Here is a 24886-nt window from a genome sequence, read left to right on the forward strand (position 1 = left end):
AAGCCTATTATAATCATTATATTAACTCTAATACGAGTAATAGTAAAGTGTTTTGGAAGAATTTGAGGGATAGAATATTAATAGATCCTTGTAAAAGTGATTATCTTCCTGACAGCTTTAACGACCCTAATAGTATTAATAAATATTTTCTAAAAGTGCCCGGACCTGAAACAGTCCCTATTTCACAGCTAACCTATTTTGAATTTCATCGGTTTAATACAACGACGCCTAGTTTTAGATTGGAACCTATCAGTTCAAATGATGTTGCCAAGTATATTTTGTCCATACAATCAAACGCAATTGGGACTGATGGTATTAGTCGAGACATGGTTTTGCTTACCCTACCACATACTCTCTCTATTATTACTGATATAATTAACAAATCAATTGTAACAGGTGTGGTTCCTCATCAGTAGAAAAAGGCATTAATTACTCCTCTTCCTAAAGTTGACCATCCAAAGGAATTTAAAGATCTGAGACCTATTAGTATATTGTCTTTTTTATCTAAAATCTTGGAAAAAGCCATATACTTTCAATTATTAAAATACATTGAAGTCAACAAGATACTGCCGCTTTTCCAGTCGGGGTTTCGAAAGGGCAGAGGCACTGTCACAACATTGCTTGATGTGACAGACAACATATTGGCTGCTCAAGATAATGGTCAAGGCTCTATATTAACTTTACTTGATTTTTCCCGCGCATTTGATAGTCTCAATATTTCATTATTACTCTCTAAATTGTCATATTATGGGTTTAATCATCACTCGATTAATTGGTTTAAGAGTTATTTAGGAGAGCGATTTCAGGCGGTTAAATTGCTGAAGGATGATGGTACTTGTATGATATCTTCCCCCAGGTTGGTGAAGCGTGGAGTTCCTCAAGGATCTATACTGGGCCCACTTCTATTTATTATATACAGTGCCGACCTCCCTAATGTTATTAAGAACTGTAACTATCATTGTTATGCGGACGATGTACAACTGTATATATCTAGAAGTCAAATTGGGATATCTAATGCCGTTCAGAAAATGAATGAAGATTTAGATCGCATCGCTGCATGGTCTAATAATAATGCTCTTGTTCTTAATCCTTTAAAATCAAAATATATGGTAATTGGCTCGAAAAATCAAATTGAGAAGGCATCGAATAATAATCTAGTTGTAAAGATCGGTGATACAAATATTGAACATGTTTGCGAGGCAAAGAACCTTGGTGTGCTTTTTGACAGTAATTTACGTTTTGAAAACCATGTGTTGGGTTTGGTCCGGAATTGCTTTTATCGACTTAAAATATTATACAAGATACGAAATTTGTTGTCAGAAAGATCACGAATTACACTCTGTGAATCTCTTGTATTATCCAGATTAAATTATGGTGATCTGGTCTACGGGCCTCGTCTCCTTTCTTCATCTCGTCGAATGATACAGAGGATTCAGAATGCGTGCTGTCGCTTTTGCTTTGTTGTTTCACCTCGTAGTCACATTACACCATATTTGAATGAAGCATCTATGTTGAACATGGACTCACGTAGACGATTGCATCTTGCTGTACTTATGTTTGATCTTGTGAAATTTAAATCCCCTGAATATCTATATAAAAAACTCAAATTTCCGACTTTCAACAATTATTATGGATGTAATGTGTCTCGATCAACGCGGCCCCCGTTGGCGGTTCATAACCATAGGACAGTCGCTTTTACCGGATGTTTTCGCCACCAGGCGACTAAATGCTGGAATAGCATACCCCCTCCAATGAGACTAGCTGCATCCAAATCAATTTTTAAAAAGTTGATAAAGCAACATTTATTAAATAAGCAAACATTTGGATTAGTTGCCTGGTAGCGACTGCTTTTAACATAATTACTGTGGTGAATTATTATTTGTATATGTTAAAAATTATGTTTAATTAATTAATGAAATATATTATTTATGCATCATCTATATAAGTATGTATCTATATAATATAATTTTACCTTTTGCTATTAAATTGGTTACACAGGTCAAAATAAAAGGTTAAATTGGTAACACTCTGGGTTTGTTGCACGCGTCCGTGTAGCCTTACTTCAGGTTGCAGCTGAAAATCAGTGCTTTGCTTTTAAGCAAAGGTATCACTGAGCTGTAGCCTTTTTGGGTCACTGCGACACACTTGCTGAAAACATATCTCCAATATTAATTTTTTTGTTTTATATGTTGTTTTATATTTGAAAAAATGTAAATAATCAAATTGTTTCATTTTATTTATTAATTTACGTGTGTTAAATGGCTCAAATAAAGTGTTTATCTATCTATCTATCTATCTATCCTCTGAACTCAAACTTCGAATAGTTTATTCAGGCGGCCCCTTGTTTACTATTATTCAGGGGGTGGTGTGTAGGGGGGGGGGGGGGGCGTCCACCCCTTATATATTACGGTACGTGCCAATGGGCCGCAGTGAAATTTTAAGGAGCCGAGATTAATGCGGCTCGCTGAGAGGTGGCTGCTAGTATTTTTACGAGAGGAATGCGGCTATTATTTCTGCCCGACTCTGCATACTGTAACAGGTGTTATGTTATTTCCAACCGACTTCAAAAACAAGGAAATTCTCAATACGAATGTATGTTTTTATGTTCGTCACCTCATAACTCCGTCAATTGTAAACCGATTTAGATAATTCCTTTTTTATCTGAAAGGTTATTACCTACAGATTGGTCGCGCAGATATTTTTTTATTTTAATATTACATCTGTATTCAACAGCTTATATCTAGAATAATTAAAAATATTCTATTTACACCATACATTAGCCAATTACAGATTCCCAATTTGTATACCAGACAATATTACGCTTATTTTTGGAGGGTAGGTTAAATTGAGTTACGTTACTAAAGTTTAAGTAAGGATCCCTAATCTTTTCCAGCAATAAATACAGCCTATGTTACTCGGGGTGAATGTAGCTTTCTAATGGTGAGAGAATTTTTGAAATCGGCAAAGTAGTTTTTGAGTTTATTCATTACAAACATGCATACACACAAAAATACAAATCTTTCCTCTTTGTAATGTTAGTGTAGATAGATGTAGAAGTAAGCATGGTATGATTTCACTCCGTAAAAACCGACTCCCATCATCATCTCCTCTTTTATCAATGTGTATAGGTATTTGTGGTGAAAACACACCGGTGGCCCGGCCGCGCTATCAGTGGTACGCACGCGAGGCACCAGCGAGGGGTGCTTAATGCGCATAAAACCAGGTTAATTGGTCGGTCGTGACGAAGTCAACGAGAAATAATCACTACGGTTTGTACGCGGAACTGTATGGTCGACTTCACAGGATATTTGGCTAGCAACAGGTCCGCTAACCCCGTCACCAACAATCATATCTAATGGAATATGGCAGTGAATTTACAGGGTACAAAAGCATAACACCTGAGCATTCGGGGGTAAAGAGATTGTTAGTAATGGAGACTGAGAATCTCATTGCTAGCAATATACTCAACCAGGTCGACCTCCTCGCGGTTCTCCCTGGTAACTATCATGGTTAAATCCTGATGGGCATTCATCATGATGGGCTAACTGGCCTGTTTTCATTCTCATCGATCACCCTTCACTGGTGCTCCGCCAGCGTATCCCGTTAGTGCAGGCGGGATTACCATACCATTTTCACCCATCAAAAAAAAAACACCTGAGCCTTCAGGAATGGCAACGCCTGGGGGGTATCATGGACGAAACAGTACACTCTGTTATGTCCATCGTACTGTTCATGTCTATAGGCGACGATTACCACTTTCCATCAGATGGACCGTCAGCTTGTTTGCCATTCAATGTTGCAAAAAAATCTCTTTTCGCCCCTTTGTGAGTAATTTTCTGAGTTAACACTCGCCTGTCATCCCTCACTGGTGCTCTGCCAGCGTACACCGTTAGCGCAGGCGGGGTTACCATGGCATTTATGTCAATAAAAAAAAATTTGCAAACTACCACTTAGATCATTTGAGCGTGATGATGTCCGCGCCAGCGATTACGGCAAACACTGCTGAGATATACAGAAATAATTCATCACTTCCTGGTTTCGTTCGGCGCGGAAGCGGTCGCGAGGTCGCCGCGCGCACGCGCTACGAAACCAGTCATTCTGTAAGGTAACCCAGCGCGCCCAACGATGATCATATACCGATGAGCTGCCCCGTCGCTGTAGTGCGTCACACATGTTTGCACGAGAGCGTACCGATGATTTTCACGCAATACGGCGCAAACGAATTGTTTCGCTGTTGGGTAGGGTGCGTGTTAGCTCAAACAGTGTCCTGAAGACAACTGCCGGTAAAATGGACTGTCCCATCCTAAAATATTGGGTGGGACAGGTTATCAATGCAAGAGCGTCACGATCGCTCATTTGCTAACATAGGTTAAGTCAATTTATAACTAGCAACATGGACCTTATGTAGTCTGATTAAATAAATATTATTCTTATTTATATACCCACAATAATGTTTTTTTTAATGGGTGATAATGGAATGGTAATCCCACCCACTATCGGTATACACCGGCGGGGCACCAGTGAAGAATAATAGGTGAGCATGAAGCAGGTCAGTTAGCCCATCGTGACGAATTCAACAAGAATTGTTCACGATGGTTTCCAGGGGGAACCACGTGGAGGTCGACCTAATAAGGCATATTGCTAGCAATGGTGCTGTCAAACTTCATTGCTAACAATCCCTTTCCACACTAATGTTATAAATATGAAAGTGAGTGTGTTTGTTGCCTATTGACGCCTTAACGACCTAACCAATCACTATAGGGGGAAAGGGATTGTTAGCAATGGAGTTTGACAACTCCGTTGCTAGTAATATGCCCCTATCAGGTCGACCTCCACGTGGTTCCCCCTGGAAACCATCGTGAACAATTCTTGTTGAATTCGTCACGATGGGCTAACTGACCTGTTTCATCCTCACCTATCACCCGTCACTGGTGCCCCGCCAGTGTATACCGATAACGCAGGCGGTGTTACCACACCAGTATCACCTATTAAAAAAACATGCCGTAAGCACGAGGATTGCCTGTACTTCAAAATCGACCTGAGTGTATTCCTACGCCGTCACAACAAGGAGAATATTATATTTCAGTTAAGCGAAGTCAGTTAAGGTTATTGCAGGACAGTTATTGTTAAGAGAACGAGGAAGTCGTATAGTTTTGTTTACGTACAGTCAAGGTAGGAGAGATATATTTATCAGCCAAGTGTGTGCCAACACTTATTTGCGATTAAAAATTGCTACCGCGTTTGTGAGACCCTCGAGGGTCACTGACCTGGTATCACGGACGAATCAGATATAAGAAGTAAATACTGATATTTACTTATCTATACATTCACTACCAATCTTACTCATTTTTACCAGAGGGAGACTGTACAAATGTCGATTGCTTGTCCCATTCGACGCAACCTCTGTCCTATTCGTGTTTCTACCGTGAAGCAGTTGTGTTTGCATGGCTGTGTTTCGGTTTGAAGGGTGGGATATGGCAGTGAATTTACAGGGTACAGAGGAATAACACCTGAGTCCTCAGGAATGGCAACGCATGGGGTGGTATCATGGGCGAAACAGTATACTCTGTTATATCCATGGTACTGCTCATGCCATGCAATCAGAATGCAATCAGTCATACCGCACTGCGTGTTGTGTGTGTGTGTGTGTGCGTGTGTGCGTGTGTGCGTGTGTGCGTGTGTGCGTGTGTGCGTGTGTGCGTGTGTGCGTGTGTGTGTGTGCGTGTGTGTGTGTGTGTGTGTGTGTGTGTGTGTGTGTGTGTGTGTGTGTGTGTGTGTGTGTGTGTGTGTGTATTGTGCACGGCAAATAATGTTCGCACGCTCGGCGGTGTCCTCGCCGCGCCGGTGCGCCGCGGTGCATCGCGGGAAGCCATTGTGTCGGATCCAACCACGTACGCAATTTACGCGACATTTTACAATGAATTACATGTTTTCCACAATCTTGCATACATTACAGTAATAAACATATTAAGCAAGTATATGTTATTTATTTAAACTTCAATGAACAATTTATTTATTTATTCTGATTCGATACATATAGCACGATTCAAGTATACACATAGATTTTACACGATGTGATGGCTTAACAATTAGAACATATTAAATCTGTCTGTACGCTCAGATCTTTTAAACCACGCAACGTTAATGTAGTTTTATCAACAGAGTGAATTAAGAGGAAGATTTATATATATAGTTTAATATTTTTTTTGTTTTAATTTGTTGAAATATGACGATAAATCTTTAAGATGTCGGAAGAAATCGAGTCAACTGAGAGCTTTCATCGAAAACGGTACCAAATACGTTTGAGATATATCACCGAATATATCACTTTCCAGACTATTTCTGTTTTATAGCTCTACAAAAAAATCCGCGATGGCGTATGTCTATCTTTTAAGGATAACTTACTATACTCATCTAATTCAAACTCGACGCAACAAATGGATACAAAAAATAAAAACATATGTTCTACTACCCGTGCAAAGCCGGGGCGGGGCGCTAGTTATATACATATATACTTGTCGACCTCCATAACGCTGTAATGGGCACTTTGCTTTGCGTAAATAAGGTCCCAGGTTCGATACCCGGTCGGAACAACACAGGAAAGGAACTTTTCAGAATTGTGTCGGGCCTGGATATCGTGGGCTGTGGCCACGGATGTTTGTCGCCCGGTACACAATAACACAGCATACCCTTGCATAAGGAGCAGGCAATTGGTGAGACCGTGCCTCACCTATACCACCTTTTACCTACCGTCAGTTCTCCTTTAACTGTGGTACATAACATTTGAATTCTAAATCGGTTGCTTTATTACAATAATTCGACCTCCAAGAAACTATTGTGATTAATTCTTTGAATTCGTCCCAATGGGCTAATTGGCCTGCCTTTTCACCCTCATCTATCATCCCTCACTGGAGCCCCGTCAGCGTTCACCGATAACGCAGGAGGTGTTACAATTCCATTATCACCCATTAAAGAGTACAATGTTGAAAATGGAGCTGCCAGTATCCGTCACTGAAAATTCCCCTCGCCCGTTCATCCGACTTGCCATAACTAAAATACACCTATACCGACCTCTTTGGAACGGTTTTCACTCAGTCATGTAGAAACAAAAGGCTCTCCGAGCGCCCGACTCACAAAAATACCAACTTTAAACTCGAACGCGGACAGGCCGAGCCATTTTCTGTATCCCAAAACGTGACGTGAAAAAAATAAGTCCCCCTCCAATGGACAAATTGCTACCTTATCTCTTATAAGATGGAGTTCAAATTCCAATGAGCTTTCCAGCTGTCGACTTGGATCTAAAGCTGGTATTCGTTGAAAGGCTACGGTTCAAGCAAGGTATAAGTTTATCGTGATATCGACCTTTTCGAGTACAATTTAAGGTCGATATTTGAATAAACGGTGGCGAAGGCAAAAAGAACTAGTGCTTACCTGAGAGGAGCAAAAAGAGGGGCAGAGAAGTTTTTATTTATGCTCAAATATTTGAGAGCTCTCGTAAAATAATATGCGTCCATTTTTTTACGAATACCTGAAATAGGGTGCGGTGTTCGTAACGTTCATACCGAAGCGTCTGTCTAGCTGTTTCCCGCGGCTTTGCCTGCATACATCATTGTTATATCAGCCGTTAACTGTCCACTGCTGAGCCTCTCCCATAAAAGGGGGTTTTGCCAGTAGCTACCACGCTTGGCAAGCAGGTTGGCGATGACAGACTGACTTTTGATGTTTTAAGAGGACCGCTGCTGCCCATACCTCGACCATAAAGCTCTCTTAGTCGCCTGTTACGACACCTACGGGAAAGGGTGCCCTATTCTATCCTGGGACCGATACTGCCTATATACCCAGTATGTAATCTTATTTGTTAAGTAAATTGTTAATTTTTTATGCAATCTAGAATGGCAAACAAGCTGACGGCCTGCCTAACGGAAAGCGGTAATAGACATGAACAAGCACGTGGACATTACATAGTATACTGTGTCACCCATGATACCCTTCATTCGTTGCTATTCCTGACGACTAAGGTGGGCTATTGCTGGTCGCGTACAGTGCGGTTTCAAAGGAATTTTCTCCCGCGAACGCTCAGGCTGTGGAATGAGCTGTCTGCCGAGGTTTTCCCTACAGACTACAGTATCAGGTTCTTCAAAAAGTGTATATTAAGATTTCTTCAGGGTGGGCAACGCGCACGTAACACCCCTAGTGTTGCAAGTGCCCATAGGCTACACTGACCGTTTACCATCAGAGGGGCTGTATGCTTGTTTACCAACTTCGTGATATAAAAAAAAACCAAAAAAAAACTTAGATTGGCAAGGTGCACATGAAACTTCTGGTGTTGTAGACATCAATAGGCTACAACGACCATTTACCATCAGACGGGCTGTACGCGTGATTACCAACTTTATCGTACAAACAATAATCGACCCGTGTACCAATTTTCATTGAAATCCGGTCTCCCGTTTAAGTAACAAAAAACCAGATATCTGTACAGTCTTTCACATTTATATTACTGGGATTGCTTAGTGAATAGCTTGCAAGTTGTAGACAGTGCACACCTGTGACGCCAGCTGGCGTGGCGACGCACAATCCTTGGGTACAACATATGTGTAACATTTTTTTATCAGCCTTCATTCCACACGAGGGTTTTAAACGTCGTGAAGCAAGAATTAGAAAGTTGAGCTAAATTTTATTTTGAAATGGCAAACGAACTGATGGAAAGTGACAACTGTCACAGATAAACATGAACAGCACTGTTGGCATCACAGTATACACTGTGGCACCCACGGCACCGGTACCGGACTGCGATGTAATGATGATAATGGAATAGTAACCCCGCCCGCGCTGATGACAGGTGAGGTTGAAAGCAGATCTGTTGGCCCATCGTAACGAATGCCACAAGAAATAAACACGATGGTTACGACAGGGAAACGCGTGGAGGTCAACCTGATATGGTGTATTGTTAGCAATTGTTAGACCCCATTACTTATTATCTCTTTCCCCCTATACTGACCGGCGACTAGGTGAAGATAAAGTTTTTTTTTGATGGGTGAAAATGGTATGGTGGGGTTGCCTGCGCTAACGGGATACGCTGGCGAAGCACCAGTGAAAAGTGATAAATGAGAACGAAAACAGGCCCGTTAGCCCATCATGATAAATTCATCAGGAATTAACCATGATAGTTTCCAGGGAGACCCGCGAGGAGGTCGACCTGGTAGAGTATATTGCTAGCAATGGGATTCTCAGTTTCCATTACTAACAATCCCTCTCCCCCCGGTGAAGATAAAGTTAGATCAATCCATTGAGGCGAAAAAAAAAAGAAAAACCACTATGCTTTTCACGGGGAAGCGCGTGGAAGTCGACCTGACAGAATACATTGCTTGCAAAGGGGCTACTAATCCACATTTCTAACAATCCTCGCGCCTCTAGCGAGAGTTATAACTAAAGCTGACGACTTCTGTACAAAGTCGAGCCGACTTGATCGCATGTCAAACACACAACCCTCGCGGCGGGCGCAGGCGGCGAACCCCGCTCGTACACACATCCGCCATTATATTTAGGGCGGCGGGGCCGTTGAACCCGAAGGTCGGGCCGGTACCTGCGCCCGCGCCGCCGCCGCAGGACTCGTATACTCTTTTTATGCTATTTGTATTGTTACTGAGTTTTGAAGGATTCTTTTATCCTATCTCTATTGAACTTAATAAAAAGGTAACACAGTTCTGTTGAAATTATCATGAACTAGCGACGCGGCCCGGCCTCACACGGGTAGAGAAAAAATAAAAATCCCATGTTACTCGCTCACAATGTAGCTTTCTGTGGATGAAAGATTTCTTAAAATCGCTCGAGTATTTTTTGTGTTTATCCCTTACTAGCGACGCGGCCCCGCTTCGCACGGGTAGGTGGAATTTTGGAAAATTATATAAAACTCATGTTACTAGCTCGTAATGTAGCTTGCCATAGGTGGAAGGACTTTTGAAATGGATTGAGTAGCTTTTGAATTTATCTGTTACAAAAAAATCTTCTATTATTATAAGATTATATTTATACTAATAGGTTAAACATTAACTCAAAAGGAAATGGTTAAACTTAGAGCCTTCGAAATGTGGTGCTGGAGAAGAATGGAGAAAATTAGCTGAAGGAATCGAATTAGCAATGAGGAGCTCCTGCTTAGAGTTAAGGAAAAAGACAAATTATAAGAACTATTGAGGACAGAAGGGGAAAAATGTTGGGACACTTGATACGACACGACGAACTTATGAACATTATAATAGAAGGTAAGATAGAAAGAAGGAAGGAGGGGGAGAGGGAGACCGAGACATAGTTACATGAGGCAGATCAAGGAAGGAGTTGGTGTCGTGTCGTATCAAGAGGTGAAGAGACTCGCTGAAAATCGTAGTGAGCGGCAAGAGCTCCACCGACAAGAGAGCAGCTCTTAAATAGGATAGATAGATAGTAGGTTAGTATAATTATAATTGTTCGCCTTTAATATTACTCGTCTATAGTCTTACTGAACGTCAAACGCAACCGTAACACATTCATTTATTACTATATACGTTATGGTCGAACTTCGACTACGCGCCGACCACTACTCACAACAGTACTGTAATTAGACCGCATCTGCATTGTCGTGGGCACGACACACAAAAATCACGGAATGCACTTTGTGAGTATGAAAGTGATATTTGGTAGGGAACTTGCTGAGTAGGCGTGGGTAATATTATATATTTATATATTTTAGTTACAATATCTATATACTTGGTCCAATAACGAATACGTTTAAAGTCTGTTATCCAAAAAATCATATTTAGATAATAGACTTTTACCATATTCGCATGGGGGGGTATCATGGGCGAAACAGTATACTCTGTTATGTCCATGGTACTGCTCGTGTCTATAGGCGACGGTTACCACTTTCCATCAGGTGGGTCGTCAGCTTGTTTGACATTCTAAGTTGTATAAAAAAAACATATATAGATATCCGATCGATATGGGCGATATCGAAATGGGTGATGACCTTATTCCACCATCTTACTGCAGAGGAATTAAATATATATTATACATACTGCGACAATCTGGACAAACTAATGGTTGTAGACAAGATAGAAGGGAAAAGACCACGCGGACGATTGCCTAATCGATCGTCGGACTAAGTAGCCGCCGTAACGGGACTGTTAATTGCAGCTGCCCTGCGAGAGGCTGAAGACCGTGCACAATGGAATAACATCATAAGAGAGGCAACGGACACCTTTCAAGGACACGACCTTCAGTAATGAAGAGGACGAAGAGAGATCCATACTGCCTATACTTATTGCTGCGTACGAAGACATACAGCACCTTAGAGCCAGTACCGATATTTTTCTAGGTAGAGACCACTCCACGTTCCGTAGCCCCACTCGAGGTAAAAATAGTAGATAGACTGATTGATTATATAGTAGATAGAATAGTAGATAGATAGAAGATTGGAAGGCTGTTTTTTTATTGAGGGGGGGGGGGGATCAAAATAGTTCGTACGCTAATGATATACGTTAACGGGGCACCAATGATAGGTGACGATAAGAGGTCCGTCAAACCCTAGTGACGAATTAACAAAAATGGTTTCCAGGGGGAACTGCGAAGATTCTGACCAAATAGGGTACATTGCTAACAATGGGACTTTTAGACCCCATTACCAATAATCGCTTCCCCCTCCAATAGTTATCTGTTTGGCTAGTAACGGGGACTGGTTACTTACGTCATCATTAAAGATATAAGGTACCAGGTCGACCACCACGCGGTTTCCCCTGGGTAACCATCGTAGTTAATTCTTGTGGAATTCGTCACTATATGCCAATTGACCTGCTTTCATCCTCACCTGTCATCTCACTGGTGCCCCGCCAGAGTATACCGATAGCGCAATCGGGGTTACCATACCAAAAAAAAAGGAAGGAGACTATAGTTTCTACAATATCCAATTGGTTACAAAAAAGAACCGCCGTCAGTATACGTTTCCCACGCGCAGTGAATCAGTTTAGCGAGAAAACGCTGACTCAGCGGCGCGTTAGTTTGCTCTTTGATTACACCGGCCGGTCGGTGTTGCGGAAAACCTGCCAAGCGCGAGCGGTAATTACACAATCCGAGTTCATCACTGTATGTGTCGACATTTTATTAACAAGTGTCGTTGTTTTTTTTAACCCTGTGGTCCCGGCATAGAATAGGCCACCCCTTCCTTTACCGTGGGCGTCGTAAGAGCCGACCTCCTCCCCGTATACCGATAGCGCAGACGGAGTTACCATTTCATTATCATCCATTAAAAAAAATACAAAAATTTTATATATTTTTTTTATTGGATGAAAATGGAGTGGTAACCCCGCCTGCGCTAACGGGATACGCCGGCGGAGCACCAGTGAAGGGTGATAGATGAGAATGAAAACAGGCCAGTTGACCCATCATGATGAATTCATCAGGAATTAATCATGATAGTTTCAAAGAGGAACCGCGAGGAGGTCGACCTGGTTGGGTATATTGCTAGCAATAGGATTCTCAGTCTCCATTACTAACAATCCCTTTTCCCCCCAATTTTATATATTTATATGGAAAATTTTACTATGTTTGTCATTTCCAATGATCGTTTCGACTTTTAAAAGTACCTAACACTCAATACAGTTTTATATTGCATTAATTCAACTTCCTTGTTCAGTTTGTTTACAAGGAATCTGGATAATTGTATATAATTACATGATTCTGTGAATTGTCAAGAGCACAATAAGTTCATTTAGAAGTGAGTTTATACTGCAGCACAATATCCTGCTGTTGGGGGGAAAGGGATTGATAGTAATGGAGACTGAGAATCCCATTGCTAGCAATATACCCAACCAGGTCGACCTCCTCGCGGTTCCCCCTGGAAACTATCATGGTTAATTCCTGATGAATTCATCATAATGGACTAACTGGCCTGTTTTCATTCTCATCTATCACCCTTCACTGGTGCTCCGCCAGCGTATCCCGTTAGCGCGGGCGGGGTTACCAATCAATTTTCATCCAACAAAAAAAAAATATCCTGTTAGATCCAATAGCACTTAATATAAATGTAAGTACAGAATTTACAGGGTACAGAGGAATAACACCCGAGTCCTCAGGAATGGCAACGCATGGGGGGTATCATGGGCGAAACAGTATACTCTGTTATGTCCATAGTACTGCTCATGTCTATAGGCGATGGTTACCACTTTCCATCAGGTGAACTGTCAGCTTGTTTGCCATTCTAAGTTGTATAAAAAAAAACAGTGAATATTTAAAAGCAATATATTATGCAGAAAATATAGTAGATAGATAAATACTCTTTATTGTTTCCTCCAAAAGATTACAACAGTAAACTTATTATAAATATAAATAGTACTTACATTGGGGCCCATTGTGTGGGTGGTGTCATATCTTTAAACTTATCTATTAACCTAATATTTTAATTAGCTCATCATCATCATCATCATCATCATTTCGACCATTAATTGGATAATTTAGTAAAATTACTAAATTATGTACCATTATAATATAAGTATGTTTTAATGACATTCCACTACAGAATGTAATATTTAAATTGTGTAATATTTAATTGATGTATTTAAATGTTTCTTCATCATCGTCACATCAGCATTTGACTGTCCACTGCTGGACATAAGCCTCCCCCTTGGGGAGTTTAACCAGTAGTAGCTACAGTTGGCAGGCAGATTGGCAACTGCAGTTTGGTTTGGAGATGTTTTAAGAGGAACACTGCTGCCCATCTATCGTCTTCTCTTAGTTGCCTCTTACGACACCCATGGGACCTATTCTATGTGGGGACCACATGGAAAATTGAATATGTTGTACTTAATTGAAATATTTAAATGTTTATAATTGTACAAATGTAATGCAGCTACCGCTATGAATATTCTACCATCATGAATTTCCTATGCCAGATTGTGGTGAAGAGTGTGAACAGTATTTAAATATTATGTACCTTCCTTTTTACCAATTTTTAAACAAAATAATGTTGAGGGGTGGAAATTGAATCTTTTATACATATATACATCAGTTGTTTTATTTGTATTTTTTTTATACAACTTAGAATGGCAAACAAGCTGACAGCCCACCTGATGTAAAGTGGTAACCGTCGCCTATAGACACGAGCAGTACCATGCACATAACAGAGTATACTGTTTCGCCCATGATACCCCCGTGCGTTTTCATTCCTGAGGACTCGGGTGTTGTTCCTCTGTACCATGTAAATTCACACCATATCCCACCCTTCAAACCGAAACACAGCCATGCAAACACAACTGCTTCACGGTTGAAACACGAATGGGACAGAGGTACATAAGCAAATGACTTTTGTACAAAGTCTCTGCCATAAATATGAGATATGGTAATGATGTTGATTCTGAACCTTGTCTGCGCTATATGTTGACGGGGCACCAGTGAGGTATGATAGCTGAGGATAAAACTAGGTCAGTTAGCCCATTGTGACTTATCCGACAAGAGTTAATCACAAATAAAGGCACAATATCTATTCTCTGACATGTTTGTCTACAGCAGAAAGAGCCACTCTTTATATACTAAACAATCCCGGGGGTGGGCATGGCCCATCTAGCCCCACTATATAGCAGGAGCAAACAATACACATTTACAAAACTTAATGAAAATCAATTCAGCAGTTTTATAAATTGAATAATTTTTATATATTAAAATTATATTAATTAATACAGTCTATAATTATTTTTCCGAAAAACAAGGTATGGCTATAATAAGCTACCCTGTCAACTTTTTGTACATGTATAGAATTCCGACGCAATAAAATATACTCAATAGTAATTCACCAATACATATACCTAACTTGATTACGAATAGAAATTGTTGAATGGGTATTATGGAGAACTCACTAAAAGGAAACGAAAATCTAAATATATAGCTAGATTATCCTAATAGAAACTGCTTATTTATTACAACGCAAAATAATAATTAGTTGAGTATGACAATAAAAGAGTACATATTTCCTAATAAGATAATGAAATGACATTTTATCATATAAAAAAAATACTTTTTTTCAGTTTTGAGGATCTTCAACTTACTTTGCTTTAGCTATCAGAGTAAACAAAATGCCTTGTATAAATAAGCTACTACAGACTAAGTACCTACTCTTCATGTTTCAAGTGCATTCTACACAGAGATAGGTAGAGATTATGTAAAGGAAAATGTTTATGCAACCAGATTTCGAAACTTGTTTCCCACCCGAGAAAGTCCTACCGCAGCCTACCAACTTAAATGAGGCACGTTTGCCAAATTTTTATGCAACGCAGTGAAATCACGGCAAAGGAAATCAAGCGAAAGTCAACGTAATGCCATATTGCTTTTTATGCACACCTACCTATAGTTTTGCTCGTAATCCCAGAACTCCTTGTATCGCGGGTGCCAGCGAGGGCCCCCCCGCGAGTAGGGCCTCCTAGAGCCCCCTTGGCTCATGCCCGTTGCGCCATCACTTCACCAGGTATCGATCCGCGCACCCGGGTCTGTGCACCCGGCTCCACACAATTATTGCACACCACAAAACTAATAGCCCACTGTCACTGCACTGCGACACATTCACAACAACAACGACAACCAAATCTTTATTTTCGGGACTCCAGTGGAGCCCTACGCTATTGTTTTGGAGACTACTGCAAGGGAGCGAAGCTCGCGCGAACTGAACTCGATTCACGCAAGCGCGCCAACGTCATAGAATGATATCACTGCCATCTACAGATTTTGTATACACAAAAAGTTTCATTTAAAAATCACCGCCAAAATGTATATTTTTCATTAATTAAGAATTTCACGTGTTTTATAAAAGTAAAACAAAAAATGTTTGTTAAAACCACATAAATATTTAAATGATACAACTGTCTGAATATATAGTAATCTTATTGGAATAGCAAAATGGATTAACGACGCAGTATTGATTTTATATTAGTGTCACGCGATATGGTATTATATTTTCATAAGGTACGAATAAAACTTAGAATAAGCAATGAACAAAGTAGGGTGTGTTATCGCGCACTTTAAATGGTTCGTCATCGCTCATATAATTAATGTGAATCAGACGATAATTTTGTCGACGATCCGCACTAGAGCACAGCGCTTCCTCATGTCTACGGGTCACGGGAACACGTAAAAGAGTTAACGATCACAATACAGACAAATAAAACGTAGTAAACCCCGGGTTAAACGCAAAATAGTTCAAGATAAAAACGTAATGTTACGCTCCCAGACCGTAGCAGCAATACGTAAGCCTTTAAAAAAAGTTTACACAACTCGACCCTACCGTGGCATTCAGCGTTTTAGTGCTTTAGTCAGCATGGTTAGAACATACGGCTGCGCTGAACGAATATTTCTATGGATAGCTCTTAAGCGCTTGAATGCTAAATGTACATGAAACCACGCCCATTGTTATTATAATGCAGCCAACATGACGCGCACAGTGTATTGTGAATTTAGCTACAAAACAATTTCCTATATACATTTCGTTGTCTCTTTCTAACAAATTGAGTAAACAGAGATAGAAAATCACAATGTGTGTTTATTTTTTGTTTTTATTTTCAAGTCATTTTTACAAACAGCGTCATTCCATCTTGTCTCGACACTGAATGTATCAAACAAGTGCTTTTACTCTAAGTAATATTATTCATTATACATTTAACCGAAATATATCTGTATTTCCTTTCCGACATTAGTATTATCTTTTATCTTTCTGCCTACTCGGTAATTCTATGCGTCGTGTCGTCGGTATGCTCAATTTACGCAACATTAATGAATGATAATTAGTTAATTTTTGTCGCTGTACATACTAAACATCTATGTGGATATGTGCGGAATGTAAAAAACGTAACGTTATGTAAGGATAGACGCCGTTAGTACTATGTTCACTGTTGACCCCGTAAGGAACGTAGCGTGAAGCTAAAAATGTCACTGAATGGAATTTAATCTCTTATCCAAATATGTTGTCTTCAACAAACGGTCACTCTGAAGATTTGTCTGTTTCGTAAATTGAACAGAATTCAACAAATCCTGAATTATTTAGTTTTATAGATCCTTTAACATCGATAAATTAATTCCCCTATTATACGACATAGAACGGTAAACAAGCCAACAGTCCACCTGATGGAAAATGGTCACTGTAACCTATAGACATGAGTAGTACCGTGTTGCTAGCCCTATCAGGTCAACCTCCACGTGGTTTTCCCTGGAAATCATCGTGAACAATTCTTGTTGAATTCGTCACGTTGAGCTAACTGACCTGCTTCATCCTCACCTATCATCCCTCACTGGTGCCCCGCCGGTGTATACCGATGGCGCGGGTGGCGTTACCATTCCATTGTCATCCAGTACCGTGAACAGGAGAGAGAGGAATTGTCAGTAATGCGGAATACGAGTCCCATTGCTAGCAATATACCCTGCCAGGTCGACCTCCACGTGGTCCCACCTGGAAACCATTGTGGTTAATTACTGTTAAACTCCTCACTAGTACGTTATACGGAGTCTATGATCAGCTTCATGTCCTCACCTCTCATGCCTCACTGGTAGCCCGCCTGTGTATACCTGACACAGCACGTGTAGGGTCACTTTTTTACTTTCACTTCTCCTCGCGTATCTCGTAGAAACACCAGAGGGAGACTTTGTATAAAACTCGATTGCTTGGGTACCTCTGTCCCATTCGTGTTTCAACCGTGAAGCAGTTGTGTTTCGGTTTGAAGGGTGGGATATGGCGTGAGTTTATAGGATACAGAGGAATAACACCTGAGTCCTCAGGAATGGTAACACATGGGAGGTATCATGGGCGAAACAGTATACTATGCTATACTGCTCATGTCTATAGGCGACGGTTACCACTTTCCATCAGGTGGGCCGTCAGCTTGTTTGCCGTTCTAAGTTGTATAAAAAAAATATTCTGGAATGCATTTTAAGCAACTGCTCTAAGCCTACGGCAGCTTCATTACAGCTGGCTTCAATACAGGTATTAAAATGAAAAAGGCATTAAATATTCTTGAAATAATATTTATTTCACATATGAGTAAGCGTTATAGAGTTATATACAATACATAAGTATGATCCGTTATTCTATACACAGCACAACAGCGAGGAAATATCTGGCATGACTTCGTAGCAAAGAAGGGATTTTGTAATACCTACACCTACACTAATATTATTAAGAGGAAAGATTTGTATTTTTGTGTCTATGTATGTTTGTAATGAATACGTAAGCTTCTGAGGTAACAAACATGAAAGAAAAAATACAACCGAATCCAGACATTCCTTTTTTTGAAGTCGATTGATAAAAACGCATGCCAAGTTCGTTCCCTAGCTGTGCCAACTATATAAAAACAAACAACGAGCGTCAAGTGGTCGCGGCGACACGCCGCGCCACTAGTGCCGCGCCGCGGCGCGCGCTGCCAGCCGGTGCGGCTCGCTGCTATAGCTGGTAGTCCCTGGGGTCGTACAGCTCGGAGAGGAGCCGGTAGATGTAGGACGGGGAGCTGCCGCCGCTGCAAACGGGATTGTTATTCAATTAATATTGAACATATTGGTACAACATCACCCACTGAGTTGTGGCCATTTTGTATTGTTATGGCGCACGCACAAAAGGACAAATTGTACTCGGCTTTATGTATTTTTTTTAAATAATTTGTCTAATTTATTTATTTATTTATTTTGTGATACATAGGTAACAATGGATGGTAAAACAATATAAGTCCTCTATAATCAACCCCATCTATCGAGCTATACAAATTTACAATTACATAAGAAAACATTTATATTATATAAAAAGAAAAATCAGCAATGTCACATTTATATAAAAAGAAAAATTAGCAATGTCACATTTATATAAAAAGAAAAATCAGCAATGTCACATTTATAAAAAAGAAAAATCAGCAATGTCACATTTATATAAAAAGAAAAATCAGCAATGTCACATTTATATAAAAAGAAAAATCAGCAATGTCACATTTATATAAAAAGAAAAATCAGCAATGTCACATTTATATAAAAAGAAAAATCAGCAATGTCACATTTATAAAAAAGAAAAATCAGCAATGTCACATTTATATAAAAAGAAAAATCAGCAATGTCACATTTATAAAAAAGAAAAATCAGCAATGTCACATTTATATAAAAAGAAAAATCAGCAATGTCACATTTATATAAAAAGAAAAATCAGCAATGTCACATTTATAGTAAAAAAATATAATTATGGAACTTTATTACATTTATCTTCAAGGAAATCGTCAATTGAATAGTATGTTCTGTTTACTAGGTGTTCATACAGTTTAGTTTTATATTTTTTTATGTTATCTATGTCTGTGAGGGATTTAGGTAATTTATTATATATTCTAGGTGCCTAGGACAAATTGTACTCGGCTTTATGTATTTTTTTTTAATAATTTCTCTTATCTCGCTTTTTATGTATATCTATCTATATGCGTTATAATTTGTGTGCTGTAAGTGATGCAAATAAATTATCTATCTATCTATCTAGTTGGCAACTAAGTACATTTTTTTTATACAACTTAGAATGGCAAACGAGCTGACGGTCCACCTGATGGAAAGTGGTAACCGTCGCCTATACACATGAGCAGTACCATGGACATAACAGAGTGTACTGTTTCGCACATGATATCCCCATGCGTTGCCGTTCCTGAGGACTTGGGTGTTATTCCTCTGTACCGTGTTAATTCACTGCCATATCCCATCTTTCAAACCGAAACACAGCCATGCAAACACAACTGCTTCTCGGTAAAAACACGAATGGGACAGAGGTACCCAAGCAATCGACTTTTGTACAAAATCTGCCTCTGGTATTATTGAAATAACCATTTTTTACTACTAGTATATGAATATCTATATGGTACATACACCAAAATAACATTTTCACAATTTTTGTCTGTCTGTCTGTTTGTTCCGGCTAATCTCTGAAATGGTTGGACCGATTTTGACGGAACTTTTATTGGCAGGTAGCTGATGTATTAAGGAGTAACTTAGGCTACGTTTTTTTTAGAAAAATTCTTTTATTTTAGAAAAATAAAGCAATGTTGCAATATCCAAGTACTGTCCAGTACCGCGCGCAGCTCACGCGCATGCCACCACTGCACTGTAGTGGCGCGGGAGAGGGGCAGGGGGGGAGCGGGCACATCTACGTAATAGGTAGCTAGGCAGGTACAGATAAAAATGTAAAATGTTGTATAAATGCCTACCCGTGCGAAGCCGGGACGCGCCGCTAGTATTAGTGTAGTGTTTTTCTTTTCCTACTTTGTCTACATATAACTGTAATGCTATGTACGCGCTTACTTACAGGTTGGTGATGAACAGGGTGATGTGGTCGGGCGGCACGTAGTCGTACAGCGGCGCGTACACGTGCACCGAGCTGCTCTCGCTGCGCCTGCGCACCGACGCGACGTGCACGTGCCACCAGTAGCCGGCAGACAGCCACGCCACACGGATAACAATCATAATAAAAAAAACAATTAAACATACAAATGGTACTTAGACAAGTAGGTCCATTTTGAATCTTTGAATACACCTTATAGAAAATTTAAATATTTCCCCAATTGTTTCCAAAACAATGCGGCTCAAAGATACGTAAAACTGTTTCAAATTTCAAATCCACAGCAGTAATTGCTGAGACGCCGTGACAGACGGACTGACAAACAGATACAAATCCATTTATCGTTCACTAGTTTTTTTTTTTATACCCCTGTGGTGGCAAACAAGCATACGGCCCACCTGATGGTAAGCGGTTACCGTAGCCTATGAACGCCTGCAATACCAGAGGTATTACGCGCGCGTTACCGACCCTGAAGAAACCTCTTTACCCCCCCCCCCCCTTTGAAGATTTCACGTGATACATCACTAATAAGAGAAACCATATCAATCAGCCTGTCCGCTGCTGAACATAGGTCTCTCTAATTAAGGGGGTATTATCAGTAGTTGCCACACTTGGCAAGCGGATTGGCGACCGCAGTTAGGCTTTACGGATGTTTTAAGAGGGACGCTGCTGCCTATCCCTCGCCCTCCCTTAGTCGGCTCTTACGACACCCACGGGAAAGGAAAGGGTGGCATTCTATGCCAAACCAAACGGCGGGTGTTATTATATTAGTTGCAAGTGGTGGGTGCTTCTAATAAAGACTGGTGTGTCCAAAAACACTGTGACCGATCGGAGGTTGGCAGCTTTTTTTTTTCTATTTATAAATACGATGTTTGTAATTGTTATTTTATCCATTCAAAATTTTTGTTATAAACTCAACTTTTATTTAAAAAAAAAAGCAACAACTGTATTTCTCGCCCATTCTTATTAGCTGAAGTTTCATTCCAAACTGGGCGATAGATCCATAAAAAAATGACAATTCATAAATGCTTATTATTTAAATTTACTTGAATACATATTACAGTAAGCCCCCCTTTATCGCGGCAGATTCGTTACGACTTGTAAGAGTACTCTCCTATAACGCGCTTGTACGACCCCGTATAATGTGCTTGTACGACCCCGTGTAACGCGCTTGTACGAGCCCGTATAACGTGCTTGTACGAGCCCGTATAACATGCTTGTACGCCCCTGTACAACGCGCTTGTACGAGCCCGTATAACGCGCTTGTACGATTCTGTATAACGCGCTTCTACGACCCTGTATAACGCGCTTGTACGAGCCCGTATAACGCGCTTCTACGACCCTGTATAACGCGCTTGTATATAATTGAAATAATCGCGTAATATGAAACAGTGTTATGGAGGGGGTGGGGGGACTACTGTATATGTCATGATTTATGTTGATGAGCGCGGGCTACTGACTGGTACGGCAGCGCGGCGTGCGGCGCGGCCAGCGCGTTGAAGTGGTGCTGGTCGCGCGCGTGCAGCGGACACAGCTTGTACAGCGGCGCCAGCACGATCACCTGCACCACACCACCACTGTATTGTACTGAACTACGTCCGTATCGGTCATTGACACATGAGCAGTGCCATGGATATAACAGAGTATACTGTTTCGTCCATGATACCCCCCATGCGTTGCCATTCCTGAGGACTCAGGTGTTATTCCTCTGTACCGTGTAAATTCACTGCCATATCCCACCCTTCAAACCGAAACACAGCCATGCAAACACAACTGGTTCACGATTGAAACACGAATGGGACAGAGGTGGCCAAGCAATCTGCTTTTGTAGAAAGTCTCCCTCTGGTAAGGTAATACAGACATAACTTAGAACAAGTCTTGGAAAACATATATCATTATTAATTTTCTAATAAATAATAAACATATAATTGTTAATTTTATATAAATATCATTATATTTTTTTTTAAAGATGAAAAAAGAATGAAAAAATATGTTTTAATGTATTTTGTATGTGATGTAACGCAATACATTTAGAAGACGTTTTTCAAGCTTTATTTGTAAATAAAAATCTTTTTTCATATCCAAGGACTTATGGGCAATATTGTATTTGGATTGAAATCCATTAATCTTCTAATTGACCTTCTGAGACTTCTGTCTGCACTAAAAGCAGTTAATTTTCTTAATAACACAACATGATTTACTTTGTCGAAGGCACCGCTGAAGTCAGCGTAGACTTTGTTAACTTGTTCACCATTACATTTGTATGTATGTCATTCATTACCTTTTTAAATGCCTTATGTTATATTCTTTGATTATATAGACAGAGTGTCTCCATACAAAAGCTGGTCAACTTTTTCATACAACACAAATTTTGCATGATAAATAGTTACGAGTGATTCCTTTATAACTTCTATATTTAACGTTTAACAAAATGACACGCTTCCAATATGTACATTGACGGTAAAGTTAAAATTTTATGTTTAATAAAGTATGGTTTGCAAGTTTCCCTGTTATCTATGTTAGCAATTATTCTGGGACATCGTTTTTGCAATTTAAAAAGATCAGTCACGTTTGTACTATTACCCCACACCAATATGCCGTACTGGAGCAAAGAGTGGGCATATGCATAGTAGGCGCACATGGCTGTCTTGGTATCAGAAGATATCTTTAGTTGGTGTAGTGCATAAGTGAATCTAGACAGCTTGGTAGCCACACTCTGCACATGCGCTTTCCAATTAATATTAGAATCTACATTTACACCTAACAGTGAATATTTCTCTACGCAATCTATTTTAATATTATTGAGAGAGTAGTTAATTTGCAGCGGGTTCTTTTGCAATGGACTGAAAACCATTAATTTAGTTTTATTAAAATTTACTTTTAAGTTATGTGAATGTAACCAGCTCGCTATTTAACATACTACCATCCAGTGTACTTTGTTTTATAAATTCTGAATCTTTTTAATGTATTGAATTCTCATTTTATTAATTGAAAAATGGGTCAAGATATATTTTATATGTAAGTATATAGAACACTGATAAAAATAACAGCTAATTTGCTAATTATATGACAAAAAGTTGGTCCGTTTTTGAGACTGGATGCTAGATGCTGGATGCTGGATGGTTGATGGTGGATGGTGGATGCTGGATGGTGGATGGTTGATGGTGGATGGTGGATGGTGGATGGTGGATGGTGGATGGTGGATGGTGGATGGTGGATGGTGTCCGTGTGTCCGTGTGTCCGTGTGTACGTGTGCAGGCAGGTGTGCGTTGCGTACGTACCGGCACGCTGTGGTGCTGGGCGGCCAGCGTGGCGGCGTGCAGCCCCGCGCCGCCCAGCGCCGCGCCGCCCGCCAGCACGGCCGCCGCGCCCACCACCACCTGCCACACATTTCCATTTAAACGCTAAACTACTGTTCTTATTTGGATAAAACTTCCATTGTACCAGTCTGTAAGTATATACTTTTACTTAAAAAAAAAAAAAAAAACTCTAAATTTGTTAATCACAACAAAATATTAAATAATAGCGAATACAACGAACACACACAATGTATTTTATCTATATTTCTTATTTTTTTATTATTTTTTTTTCAGTGGAATTTCGCGGCTCACTCTTGGCCACAACAGAATATCAGTGTTTTGCTCTTTTGAGGGCGAAGCAATAAACTGAGCTGTGACCATTTTGTGTTACTATGGCACACGCGTGAAGGGGAAAATTTTTTACTTATTTTATGCATTTTTTTTTGTACATGATTTTTCTTTTTTATCTTTTTCCACTGTACATTTGTGTCTATTGCTGTTTGCATGCTGTAAGTAATGCAAATACATTATCTATCTATCTAAATCCGTTTACAACTGACAAAGTTAGGTCTCGAGAAACATAAAATAAAATGCAACTGAATGGAAAGCCTTCTTCTATTTGAAGTCGGTTAAAAATGGACTAAAATATGATGATAGAGCGAGAAGGAAAAGGGCTGAACCTTCTTAACAATACATTAAGTTAAGCGGAGTAAAGGGAACACTAGTAATAGAGTGTAACAGCCCAATTGCTAGCACATTAATTGTATTGTTGTTAAGAGAGCGCCTGGCTGAGGACCAGCGCTGTGCAGCTGTACACAGTGCACCGGACGCTCGCAGCGTCAGCCGAGCCAGCTCCTCTTGCCTGGTACGGGACACTACTTATATATGTAATGTTTTTGTAGATTCTTTTGCAATTGTGTTTTTCTTGCAATATTTTCTATTCTATTCTATTTACTGTACTTAATATTTTTTTTTTTTTGTATGTTTCTAATTGAACTGTCAAATCTTAAAATCATTAAACGAAATTTCTGATGTAAGTAGTATATTTATTTATTTTAACATTTATTATATAAGTAGGTAGGTATTGTATGTATTTATGTAATATTTTATTATATATTTTAATATTTTATTTAACTGTATATTTGTTTATGTATTAATAGTTGTAGCACTTCAGCTGCCCGCTAGCGACATGCTTTCTAACTGCATTGGGTTGACTGGAAGAGATCTCTGTCAG

At 39.9% G+C, this 24886-nt stretch overlaps 1 protein-coding gene across 1 annotated transcript in view; it reads right to left on the reverse strand.

Annotated features, from left to right (window-relative positions):
* The window catches only part of LOC113516575 (uncharacterized), a 73172-nt gene that overhangs the window by 41907 nt on the left and 6379 nt on the right, over positions 1–24886 (reverse strand). The window contains exons 7-11 of the mRNA XM_052897903.1: positions 23635–23733; positions 21814–21914; positions 20321–20407; positions 18444–18515; positions 15365–15475 (exon numbers count right to left, since the gene is read on the reverse strand). Of these exons, the coding sequence (XP_052753863.1) occupies positions 15365–15475; positions 18444–18515; positions 20321–20407; positions 21814–21914; positions 23635–23733 (470 nt within the window). The remainder of the gene's footprint in view (positions 1–15364; positions 15476–18443; positions 18516–20320; positions 20408–21813; positions 21915–23634; positions 23734–24886) is intronic.

This window comes from Galleria mellonella, unplaced genomic scaffold (genome assembly GCF_026898425.1).
Source record: "Galleria mellonella isolate WM207_F2 unplaced genomic scaffold, CSIRO_AGI_GalMel_v1 utg121, whole genome shotgun sequence".
Taxonomy (NCBI): domain Eukaryota; kingdom Metazoa; phylum Arthropoda; class Insecta; order Lepidoptera; family Pyralidae; genus Galleria; species Galleria mellonella.